General features: G+C 34.9%; 1 protein-coding gene across 1 annotated transcript; it reads left to right on the top strand.

Moving 5' to 3' along the window:
• The first annotated feature begins 3,233 nt into the window (after window positions 1-3,233).
• LOC147762849 (uncharacterized) lies at window positions 3,234-12,504 on the top strand. The gene is made up of 6 exons (XM_087010084.1): window positions 3,234-3,647; window positions 3,908-4,375; window positions 4,787-4,908; window positions 5,349-6,536; window positions 7,531-8,163; window positions 11,633-12,504. The coding sequence occupies exons 1-6, from the start codon at window positions 3,548-3,550 to the stop codon at window positions 11,990-11,992; spliced, it is 2,871 nt and encodes a 956-aa protein (XP_086866210.1). The 5' UTR covers window positions 3,234-3,547; the 3' UTR covers window positions 11,993-12,504.
• The last annotated feature ends 882 nt before the right edge of the window (window positions 12,505-13,386 follow it).

Below are 13,386 nucleotides of genomic sequence, written 5' to 3'. Positions count from 1 at the left end.
AAAAAGCAATAAACTTATTCCTCAACCATAAGAGTTAGGTAAATACCATAATTTGTTTGAAAAATACAATTTACTGTCAAGCTCTATTTAATGCAAGTTAAAGTCATGTGTAGGTTGGGATAATTGACACTTTGTCTAAAGCTGCTGTAAGAAACTCAAAACTTGGAAAAGTGCTCTTGGGTAGTTTAGGCGGATGATTTAGCTCAATTAAGGCCTGGTTTAAGGTTAGTCCAGGAAAACTGCAGTTTACCTATGGAAAATTTGTTTTCTGTGAGTTTTGATGCCTTTTTGGCCTTTAGTTTACCTTTAGGTCATATTACCCAGATGTTATCTGAGCAGTAAAATGTCTCTTCAATAAAAGATCTATTGAAAGAGCAGTTATTTGATTTTTAATCACCTAATTGCTACTTAACTGTCCTTTTAAAGTGTATAAAGCAGAAGTTAAAAGTGCGCAATTTTTACGCGAAATAGGGTAAAATACAAATTAATGCAAAAAACATTCGGGCCGGCAATATCTTGTCCGGGCCTGCAATTTTCAGATCTAAGCAGGCCAATTGGTCTGCATTGCCCTCAGAGTTTTCAGCAATAGTTCCTATTGAACTTGAATAGGAAGTCATGTACTGGCAATCTAAGTGTGACCATGAAATTGACCTTTGACCTACTTTTCATCATGAATTGAACTTTGCAAATTTCCGTTCCCTTTTATCTCCAAAACTGGCAAAGATAAGTCCAAAGTTACTATTGAACTTGAATAGGAAGTCATATACCGGCAATTTACTGTACTGTGACCTTGAAATTGACCTTTGACCTACCCCGGTACTTTTTACCATGAACTGAACTTTGCAAATATTTGTTCCCTTTTATCTCCAAAACTGGCAGAGATAGGGCCATAGTTACTATTGAACTTGAATAGGAAGTAATACACTTGCAATCTAACTGTGATATTGAAATTGACCTTTGACCTTCTTTTTCACCATGAACTGAGCTTTGCATATTTTCTTGCCCCTAATATCTTCAAAAGTAGCAGAGATGTGCCCGATGTTGCCCATAGGTTTTCTCTTTTGTCAGCATATATGTACCACTGACAACACATTTCAAGGAAAACCAATAGGCCTTTTGTCTAGAGAATCACAGGAGTGATCAATGGTAGGAAAATGCAGGTCCATTTGAAAATCTGCTTGATTGTACCATTTTTAGTTATATTTTTTGCATATATTGAGAACTCTTGTTGATTGCATTTTATAGAGCTTGTCAAGCACAAGACTGGTGGTGGTGCCCCTTTTTTTTGGGGGGGGGGGGGTCCATACGAATGCGCTGGTGGTACAATATCCGGAGGCGGCATCGCCTCTGTGATCCTCTAGTTGCTTTCTTGTCTTTAATTAGTACCTTGAACTAGTATGAAAATTGCCTTATCGTTAGCGATCTGAGAGAGACAGTAAAAAGACAGACTGGAAAATCGTCAAAGGGGGATCGTGAGCAATCTTAGCGCTACGATAAGGAAATTTTTATAATAGTTCAAGGGACTTCGTTACTGTATTTGGTTTCCTAACGATTACTTGCATGTTTGTTTAAAGACGATTTAATGACAAAATGTACACACTTTTTTCATTTATGCATTGGCGCAACTATGTGCTAAGAAATCATTTTTGTTGTCTGACAGCTGCTGGTCAAGGTTGGGTTGTCTGAGTGAAAAAAAGTGGTTGCAAAATGCAACCACAGAACTGTTGATAAAGAGCCCAGCACCCAGGGGCCATAAATCTCCCCCCCCCCCAAACCTAGTATATTTGATCGTAGACATCAGTGGTCATCTTGGTCCCAGCGCATGGCGGAGAGAGACCTTAATACACTGTTTGACTGCTGTGGAGAAGGCTACATGTACCTGTGCTCTTTACCAGTACATACCGATGTGCGGTGTGTGAAGCTCCGCCCGACTTCAACGGTGAAGGCAATGAACCTGGGCCCAGTTTCACAAAGAATCTTAAGTCCGTAGGTGACTAGCTCGAGCTGAGTGACCTAGCTAGGTCGACTACACTGCAGTCAACTAGGAGTGTTTCACAAAGAATCTTAAGTCCTAGCTCGTGAAACGAAGATGTAAAAATTCCTAAAGTTTCACAAGACATGATGTTTCATGGTCTCTTTCGGTCGAGAATGATCGTTTATCAACAATAAAAATTAGTCAAAACATAAACAAAGTTTGTTTTTGAATTTAATTGATTAGTTTAACTTACATATAACTGACGGATGTCTAGCAGTCAAAAAACATAACAAACCCGCTATCAGCTGGGTGAAAATGCATTTTATTTTTTCTATAAATATTCAGTAAATGTCAGTGCGATTCAAGGATATTATTACACAATATCTTGAAGGAGGTATGTTCTTTCCAAATTTTTGTTGTTTATGCTCTCATTAACTGAGTTTTAGTTCAGCTTGCTGACCTAAGTCTCCTCCCGAGGAGGCTAGACATCATCGACTAGCAGCTAAGAAAAAACGACGTATCATCTTTTAGATTCTTCGTGAAATGGGACTTTGTGACGTAAGGACTTTATTACGTTGGCGACCAAACTCATAGTAAGGGAAACCGACTGAAGTTTTTTTTTTTTTTTTTTTTTTTTTTTTTTTTTTTTTTTTGTGAAACGGGGGCCTGGTTGCAGTAGAAGCTTATCACTGATGAAGGCAACCTGGTTGCCATAGACACTGATCAGCTGTCATTTCGGCTACAGTACACGGAGCTAGAGGAGCTACAGTAACACCAAGCCCGGCTTCCACAATGAAGGTTATCTGGTCAGGGTAGGTGCTAAGCGCCAGCCGTCTCTCCCTTCGTCCACTCCTTTCTGAGTGCCAGGATCATTTTCAAAAAAAAAAAAAAAAAAAAAAAAAAAAAAAAAACTACTTTCTGGCTGCAAGAATCGCCCTTGAAAATTGACACTATTGATTACGATACTGTTTTGTGTCCCTAGCCAACAGTACCGATCATTGGGTCATCATTATCTTGCACCTTGGTCCGCACAGGTGCAAGTACATGTTTCCATGTTGGGTCACAATTGCCTTTTATACAATGACTGCCTCAGAGATTGTCAGGAAAAGATATCATAAGGCCTAGTGAGGGACAGACAACTTCCAGTCATAAATGACAGAATTTTGTGAAATTCAAACATTTGGAATTTCTGAATACCCTCCATTTCATGATTTTTGACCAAAAAAATCTTTTTCTTACTTTAATTAATTTCTTCTGTACAAAATTCATGGTACATTACCGTAAATCACACATGGAGAATTCAAATGTGGCATTGGATTATACCTTTGACTTATACTTAGGTAAAATGGACCAAAATTTTGTAAAAAAAAAAGTAGTATTCTGGGTAAAAATATTTCTATGTCAGTATTCTTAAGCTGCATAGTTCCATGCATGTATAACATGGCAAGAAGTTGCACTTGGGGTCTTCTTTCATCTGCATGAGTTTGGGGTCATATATAACAAACTATAAAGCTGCAATTGTAGGAATATGTGCACAATCATGTATCATTCATTAGTAGATTCTAAAAACAGATGTATAAAATAAAGGCTATGTTATATACATTACATATATATATTTCAGATAAAGAACATGACTTAAGTCATTCGCTTATAGCTGAAGCCATTAAAAAAAGTAAGTTTTTGTGTGAAAAGATATTAAAAGATTGCTTATTTTTTCTAAATTATTAAAGGAATTTTACAGGTATGCTTTCAAGATTGTTCAAAGTAAACATCAGTTATTATAATAATTATCAAGTAAGCTTCAAGTGGAAGATTTAATGTGGATAACATATATTTTAAAAATTTGACATTACTTTACATTTTAGTAATAGAAATGTGTATAAAGAGTATTGTCATGTTCACCAATGCAATGTGTATTAAAATTGTTTACAGGCTTTAAGCATAATGCCTGCGGTGAAAAAGCACCTGAATTGGAATGTAATATTTCAAGTCTACCTAAACAGTCAAAAATCTGTGTGATGGCACGCTCTGTAGAGATGGAGTCAGGTGAAAATCCAGATGAAAATTTGTCAAAACAGGCTTCATGTCTTGAATCTGATCTTGAATTTGACATTGATCAGACTGACATTTCAGAAGATGCTAAGGAGATCCATGAAGTAGTAAAGAGATTATTTGAAGGTCAAGATGATGTGGAAAGAGACGAGTGCAAATTTCAGCTTTCAATTTGGGACTTTGGGGGCCAGCATGTATATTACACTACACACCAAACTTTCCTGTCACCAAAAGCAATATATTTACTGGTATGGGATGCCAGCAGTGAACTTGATAAAGAGATATCCACTTACAAACAGTCACCTGAGGGCCCAGTGCTTGACAAAACAGTGCCACAGACTGCTAAAGGTAGTTTCATGTTTGTCTTGTTACCTTCATCGCCATTACCTGTTGCGCAGAATTAAAGTTAGATGCTGACTATGCAGTTAAACATTATGCATTGATAGCATCCTATTTTGTGCATTTTTATTTTCTGCTTTTTGTCGGTACATATTTAACAACTTTGCTGCCTTGTTTATGATGTTGGAATAAAATCATCTCTGTCAGTGTTAATGTTCAAGAATAAAATTAATAATTAAAAGTTATTTAATAGAAATTTCATAATTCATTTCTTTGATGATTATGGACACATAATCATGGTCCTCATTAACAATTCTGTAGATTGAATGAACTTTTATTTCAGGTCTTCAGATATGAAGTCCTATAATTTCTGTATCATGTGCCAGTTTTGTTAATCCTGGACAATTCTGTCTTCTTCAGAACACAGTGACTACTGGTTGGACTCTGTCCACAGCTTTACCACTGGCCAAACTGTGGACGAAAGTGAATGTCCACCTGTGATTATTGTTGGTACCCACAAAGATAAGCTTACAGAACCTGAGGTAATGGTGTGAATATATATATATATATATATATATATATATATATATATATATATATATATATAAATTTTGAAAAATTAGTCAGATTTACACAATTAAAAACATTAATTTTCAAGATTTTACCGTGATTAAGTAAATAGTAAAATACTGACTAATCGCCAAATGTATAAACTAGTAATATCGTCTTGTGGTCACTGTGCCATTGATGTTGGTGCTTTGTTTAAGCAGAACCCTGTGTTGGGTTGCCTGTGGGACTTAAACAGAGTCCATGTATAAAACTGGACATGGTCAAATTTTTATTCATTTTCATATTTATGCCTAAGTAAGACATTTATTTTAACTGCATGGTTCTTTTTTCTACTGGAAGGACCAGCTGTAATGTGCCATTTTACGTGAAAAATTGTGTGAACTAAAGTTTTCTATCTTATACTTCTTTCCAGATTGAAGTATTTTGCAAAAATGTACGGCAACATTTGAAAGGGAAGCACAGCCACAACCATCATGTTTATAACAAGAAATACTTCGTGGTCAATGCTACTGATGAAAATGATCCTGAACTGAATGTCCTCAAAGAGTGCGTAATGGGCATTGCAAGAGAACAGCCTTATTGGGGAGAAGACCATCCCTGCAAATGGCTGGAATTAGAGTCTCAGCTGCGCAAACAAAGTAAGAAAATGGTTATGAAGCTGGATGATGTCTTACGATTAGCAGGAAAGGAACCCATTTCCATGACAGACCTGACAGAAGTCAAGGCATGTCTAGTGTTTCTTCATGCTTTGGGAGAGGTGATCTATTTTGATGAAAAAGGACTTGAGGACATTGTAATTTTAGATCCACAGTGGCTTATTAATGCTTTTAGCTCCATAATAACATTGCCTAAGTATGAGGATCGCTGTTCCAAGACACATGAATTTTGGGAAAAGCTCCATGAAAAAGCCATCTTGGATGAGAAATTGGTCAGTGCAGTTTGGGATAAGAAGGTCCATCATGACCCTACTCTTTATGAAAACAAGAAGGCAATTTTGCACGTCATGGAGAAGTTTGATATTATCAGTAAACATCCCAAGTGCAGCAAGTCTGGTTCTGCCCAGTATTTTGTCCCTTGTCAAGCCAAGAAGGTCCAAGAGGAAACACCAATATGCAGCCAAGATAGGGACATTCTTCAAACTTCTTTATGTTATGTGTCCCAGCAGAAATTTCTCCCAAACTGTCTATTTCATAGGCTAGTTGCTGCTTGTCTACACAGATATGAACTATATGAGGGTTGTCTACTTGCCAACTGTGTGCGACTGCAATTGGATCCTGCTGCCATGCTTGTGCTCACCTTGTGGAAAAGACCATACAGCATCCGTCTTGAGATGCAGGATTTAAACAAGCCCCACTCCTCCAAAGATTTGTATGTTGCAGCACGGGAATTCATTGAAGAACAGCTTGCAAAGGTAGCCAGATTATATTGTCCAGATCTTAGCACCAGTTGTCTCATCTATCACACTGAATGTAAGAACTGGATGGAATTGAGTCCAGATCTGAAGGAGTCTTTGCCAAAGTATCCTAAAATAGGGTGCTCTAGCTGCCGTCGACCATTTTCTGTTGAGCATTGTCACATATGGTTTGAAGAAGCAGAGGAGGTAAATTTGTGATAAAAAATGATGAGTTTTGATATAAACATATAAAACTTTGCAAAAATAAATAATTTGTTAAAATTGGGGATAAACAAAGCAGGTTAAAAAAAAGCCACATTGGATTAATATCTTAAAGTCATAATGACTCTTCGTTTTGGCCAAAAATTGGATTTACCTAGAGTAAACGGCAATTTTCCCATAGTAACCAATGGTCAACGACCCTATTCCTGCATTCAAAGTTAGTCCTGGGTTTTTTTCCTAAACGTTTCGCTTTTTGCTTTCCTAAACGTTTCGCTTTCTTAAGAGATTTTAACTGACAGAGCCCTCTCTGACATTGCACAGTCATGCGATATCAAGCGCGATTTATGGTGACCTACTTAAAACTGCAGGAAAAGCAGACAACAACAACACTATATAACAATAATATAAGAATCATAAGATATATCGTCTTATTGCTCAAAATGCATTAATATCTACAATGTGTGCGATTCTGGACTTTTCGTCGTCCAATGCACTGTACAAAAACTTGAAACTTATGGCTTAGGATTGCATCATGCGTCTGCTTTCTTATGCTGTCATTTGTTTTTTTTTTTTTTTTTTTTTTTTTGTATTAAATGAACGCGAGAATCCGCATGACATCCCAATGTCATTGGCAAAGGCTGCCTTGACAACCATGAAAAAAAGGCATCGAAAGCCTGATTGATTAGCACAGATTTTAGTTTTATTACAATAACAGCCATTTTAGTGGTAAAATGCACCATAATATATTTCCATGCGTTGCTTACAATGTATTTCTTGGGGAATTTTGAATTTCAAAGGAAGAGTTATTTTTGCTCTAATAAGCAAATGAACATCATAGGCAAGATATTTTTCAGATATGTTTCATGAGAGGTTCTGGAATTGAGTTAATTTCCTTTTCTTATTTTATTTCTCATTTTCTCATTTTATTTTGATGTAAAAAGGGGGCTTTGACCACTGTTTTTGTAAATTGCTTTTACAGAAAAAAACAGGTACTTCAAAATCAAAGGGACACCTGCAGTTTGGTCAGGATTCTACTGCTCAGTATGCTTGCTGCAAGAGTCAAGTGTCCCTGCCACCCTCACCTGAATCCAGCAGGTCAGAAACTACATCAACACCAACCCAGAGAAGTACATGTACCTCTTTTCAGAGGGAAGTCTATTATCGTGAGAGATACACTGTTGAAAACCCTATCCATACTGATAATAAGGTAACAGGTCAAGGGATCTTCCCACTAAGTCAAGGCCATTCATCTCTTCAAAGTCAGTCATGCCCACAAATGTTCCAAAGTCCAAGTCAGTATGAATTCAGAGAGCACAGGAATCAACCACCAGAAGAATTGAAGAACTATAAATTTATCAGCAAAAAAGTTTCAGATGAGTTAAATGCTGCATTCCAGCAGGATAAAGTGTGGAGAAAAGTTTTGAGATATACTCATACCCATTATCCTGACCCAACCATCCCCAGTGCTGAGGATTTGTTTAGACCAGATGGGCCATCCAGATTTGACATTGTCTTCTGCAAGGTGAACTGCTCTCTGAAACATCTGTTGAAGCTGGTGAAGTTCTTGAGTAAAGAGGGGCATGTTTCTTCAGCTGTTGTCATAGAGATGAAGGTGGGTGTTGTTTAGACTGTATTGGTTAACTCCACTTTTGTTATTATTAAACAGGTCAAGTTAATAGAAAGTATAAATTCAAAATTTGATCAATTAAAAGAATAAAATTATATGTAAGGGCTAAAAGTAAGTTTTCACAGAAAAATTACAAGTTATTAGATATTTATATGTACAGACACAGTGTGTTTGTACATATAGCCATTACCTGCATCTTTGGTCACCATAAAAATAAAAAAGAAAAACAGATATGAGCGTTGTCTGCGTGTGTGGTACTCCAGTTGGATACTACTGCCATGCTTGTACTCACCTTGTGTATGTGTATGTAAGACTCGTTTTTTTTATTTTCTACCTCACTGTTTGTGTTTTATTTTTATTCTCAAACTTACAACTAGACAGCAAAGCTGACAAATATACAGACACAATACAGGAGACAAGGCAGCAAAGTTGTCAAATGTTTAAATATTATGCAGAAAAAAGTGCACAAAATAATGTTTTGGCCTATTTTGATGCACTGTTACATAATGCTTTAAAATAGTACAATCACTCTTTTCCTCCTACAGTAAGTACTACAGGTAACATGTACATTGAAAAACTAGCAAATTCAATTCCAATCTATGTGATATAAAAGCCACTGTGTAAAATTAAAATTTCACCCTTAAAAAAATAGAATAATTACCATAAATGTAAACTGACAATGCTCATTTTTGAAAGCAAACTGCTGCTTTACCAAACAAGGCCACTCAATTAATTTAAAGTAAAACAAAAGTAGGGTTTGGTATATATGGGGTGAACATCACTAGAATTGTGCAAAAAATGGAATAATTACCTTTTATGTAAACTAATCGTGCCAATTTTCAAAAATAATGTACCTCTTATTCAAGCAAAGCCATTCAGTAAATTTAAGGTAAAACAAAAATACAGTTTTAAAGTTATGTCACGGACATCACCAAAATTGTGCAAAAAAAAAAAAAAAACAACAACAATAATTATGGTATATGGTACTGATCATGCCGATTTTAGAAAGCTACCTGTGTCTTTAACAAATAAAGAAAACTTTTTGTACCCCACATGTATATTGAAGGCCTGGCCAAGCATTTTTCTCATTTCCTAAAAGGTTTTATAACATGTTCATGTAAAATATTCCCATTGAAACTAAACCAAAAAGTTTTTTGTACGGCTTATTAGTAATTTTTACAAAAAGCAGGAGGATTACGTTATATTAAAATTCTTGTCGCTGCAGTTTTATTTTTATTCTCAAACTTACAACTAGACAGCAAAGCTGACAAATATACAGACACAATACAGGAGACAAGGCAGCAAAGTTGTCAAATGTTTAAATATTATGCAGAAAAAAGTGCACAAAATAATGTTTTGGCCTATTTTGATGCACTGTTACATAATGCTTTAAAATAGTACAATCACTCTTTTCCTCCTACAGTAAGTACTACAGGTAACATGTACATTGAAAAACTAGCAAATTCAATTCCAATCTATGTGATATAAAAGCCACTGTGTAAAATTAAAATTTCACCCTTAAAAAAATAGAATAATTACCATAAATGTAAACTGACAATGCTCATTTTTGAAAGCAAACTGCTGCTTTACCAAACAAGGCCACTCAATTAATTTAAAGTAAAACAAAAGTAGGGTTTGGTATATATGGGGTGAACATCACTAGAATTGTGCAAAAAATGGAATAATTACCTTTTATGTAAACTAATCGTGCCAATTTTCAAAAATAATGTACCTCTTATTCAAGCAAAGCCATTCAGTAAATTTAAGGTAAAACAAAAATACAGTTTTAAAGTTATGTCACGGACATCACCAAAATTGTGCAAAAAAAAAAAAACAACAACAACAATAATTATGGTATATGGTACTGATCATGCCGATTTTAGAAAGCTACCTGTGTCTTTAACAAATAAAGAAAACTTTTTGTACCCCACATGTATATTGAAGGCCTGGCCAAGCATTTTTCTCATTTCCTAAAAGGTTTTATAACATGTTCATGTAAAATATTCCCATTGAAACTAAACCAAAAAGTTTTTTGTACGGCTTATTAGTAATTTTTACAAAAAGCAGGAGGATTACGTTATATTAAAATTCTTGTCGCTGCAGTCAACAATTATTTGTTCCTATTTGAGAAGACCCATACTTGCCTTTGGGAAAGCCAATAAAAAACCTGATTAGAAAACATATTTAATGAGCTATAGTAAGACGGACTTGAAAAACCAACTATATCTGTATTGTCCAAGCACTGGGTCAGGAGCTACCACTTGCTCCCAGCAACTTAAATCTTTCCCTAAAATGGTCCTTTTTCCATAATCAAAATACAATGTGTGATGCACATTGAGAAATAATGAATTATGTAGCTTGCCCTTCCAAATCTTGGCAGCTGTGCATCTCTGATTTTATTCCTCAAAAGGCTTGAAGGAACAGTGGTCATTTTAAAGGTGGAGTGTTAAACGTAAGTTCCAGTTCTTATAAATGCAGTGGATTTGCACTACTCTCTGCAGTGTATTTGACAATAAATTACAATATGGCTGGCATATTTTTGTCCCTGATTTGCCTTGATGTAGATGGTGTCAACTTCCTGGGTAGGTTAGTGCCCAGCCGCCATTAGAGGCACTGAAGACAAGCATACGATAAACAGATTTCACTCTCAAACCAGGTATTTCACCTCTGCTTCAACCTGAGTCTGATTTTGAAAAGGACAATACACAAGTGGATGCAACACAACCAATCAGCTTTAATGCAAGATAAATCAATATATATTTAAACTAGAAAAGCACTCCGATGTGTGCCAAGCAAGGAAACAGCAGGCACCTTTAATAATAATAATAATAGTTTGAGTCTAAAACCCATACCTGTTCAGGATGCTTTACAATGCAAAGTGAATACATAGTAATAAAGGCTAGTAAAAAAAAAGAAAAGAAAAAAATTGATAAAAATAGGAAAAATTAATTTAAACAAATATCATAGAGTAAAAAATGCTACTTTATCATTTACTGTAAAAAGTCTTTTATGAAACATAAAAATTCTATTCAAAAATTTTACTAAAAAGAAGTCTTGAATTCCTTTTTAAAAGAAGTCAAATGTATCCTTAGTAGAAGTGAAAGTGAATTCCATTCCCTACATATAGGACCTTTATGTACCCAGATGTGGTTCAGTAGATGTCCTCCCACCCTTAAGGCAGGCTGCGTAACCCTTTAATGGTCTCTCAATGAATGCCATTGAATGTCATTGAGAGAACATTTAAGGATTAAGCAGTTTTTCTTTCATGTATGTCCGCCATATTTAGGTCTCGGCCTTGTTGAGCCTCGGCTCTTCTCAATGTGAATGTGCTCTGTCCATGTTTATTTAAATGGCAGTAGTAATACATTGTAGGTGCAGATTCTTTTCCATTTCCATGTGAAAGAGACTACTTCATCATGGTGTGTGCTGATATTTATTATTATTCGTCTTTCAGATATGTAAGAATAGGGGAGATGAGTTTAGATGTCTACGCAAGAACTTAACATTTGTCAAAGAAGAAGTCTACGACCCAGTCCGGTTGTTGGATTATCTGTATGAAAAGGAAGTTATTGATGAAAACCAGATGGATGAAATTAAAAAAGCTAATGCACAATCAAGGGAAAAAGCATTCGGTGCTATGTTCAAGGCACTCTTGTCCTGTGACTGTGCCAAGGAACCATTGTGGCACTTCAAAGTGGCATTGAAAACCACAGGTCAAGGTCACATTGCAGACAAACTTGAACCAGAGCCTGATTTTGAGGAGGATGAAAAACCAGTGGATGCAACACAACCAATCAGCTTTAATGCAAGATAAATCAATGTATATTTATACAAATATTGAATATGTGCACATTTCTTTTGAAAGCAAAGTACAATCCAAATTGTACTTGTAATATTTAAACAAAGGCAATGTGCCAGTTGTTTCCATCCTTAGAATTTGTATAGTTTGGTAAATCATGCAATTTTTTACCTGTGTATATTTTTTATTGCTTTCATTTGAAGTTATTTTTAGTGCTGTGATGGTAACATTGATCTCTAAAAAGTGATTTTGTATAATTTTGCATTAAAAAAAGACGTTAATGTTTTAATAATGATATACACTTTGTACATGCAAGTTACTTGAGTTTCCAATTTAACCAATGCATTTTAGAATAATTTGTGTCGTTTAATGCACTTTTTTTGCAATTTTGCTGATGGATTATATATATGTTTTTCATTTATAGACATGATGTGACATATGTTTAAATTTGTTCTTCTTAAGTCAGTTGGCATTCCATTTTAACCCATTGTGTCATAAAGTGCATGTTTTGCAATTTTGCTGATGAAAAAAAAAAAAATATATATATATATATATATATATATATATATATATATATATATATATATATATATATATATATATATATATTCTTCTTAAACTGTACTTTACATGGACATGTTTAATTGATTTCAGGATTTATAAATGAGTTTTTGTTAATTTGCTGTAGTCATGTACAGCAGGTATATCAGCCAGTTACAGTTTGAACAAGATATGTAAATTTATATAAAAACAATTGGCTTACCAGAATTATATAGAGTGGCTTTATTCTGAGAATTGTGCAAGTAAAAGGTATTTTATTTTAAAAAACTTATACCATGGCTGGTGCTTTGAGCAATAGGATAATTGCACTTGTATTTCGCATACATGCTTGCCTTTTTTTTCATTCACTTTGGTGCGTTCATCCTATTGTTTGAGGCATCAAGCTTTGGTATAAGTCAATTACAACTACGTATACTCATTGTCCACTGTATGCAACATACAATAGCAAATTGTATCTCTGCTGTGCCTCAATATAATTATGCTCTTGTATGTTGCATTTAGTCGACGAGTCGTGTTGTAACTAGTCCTTACATAACCTTTAATTGTTAGTGACAGTTGTATGATAATTTTAGTAAATAGTAACAAACTTTCTTCATTTATACGTGTAGCTACATTTATTCCACATAGAAAATTACATAAGATATTTTAAAACAAACAATTATTGGTTTCACTGTGAAGGAAAATTAGTTCAAGGCATAATCTAGTAAAAAAAAAAATGGTCTTGGGTAATTGCTTACTTCCAGTCAATAACATGCCATTGGTTAGTTATTCAATACCATTCAATACAGCAGCAGCATTATACAGACTTGTTACAAATAAACTAAAATCTGAATTAGGGAGCATCCCAT

The sequence above is a fragment of the Lingula anatina genome, chromosome 3 (assembly GCF_051362555.1).
Source record: "Lingula anatina isolate TDL-2025a chromosome 3, LinAna3.0, whole genome shotgun sequence".
Lineage (NCBI taxonomy): Eukaryota > Metazoa > Brachiopoda > Lingulata > Lingulida > Lingulidae > Lingula > Lingula anatina.
The sequence above is the reverse complement of the archived record's forward strand: the minus strand, read 5'-3'. Positions and strand labels throughout refer to the sequence as shown.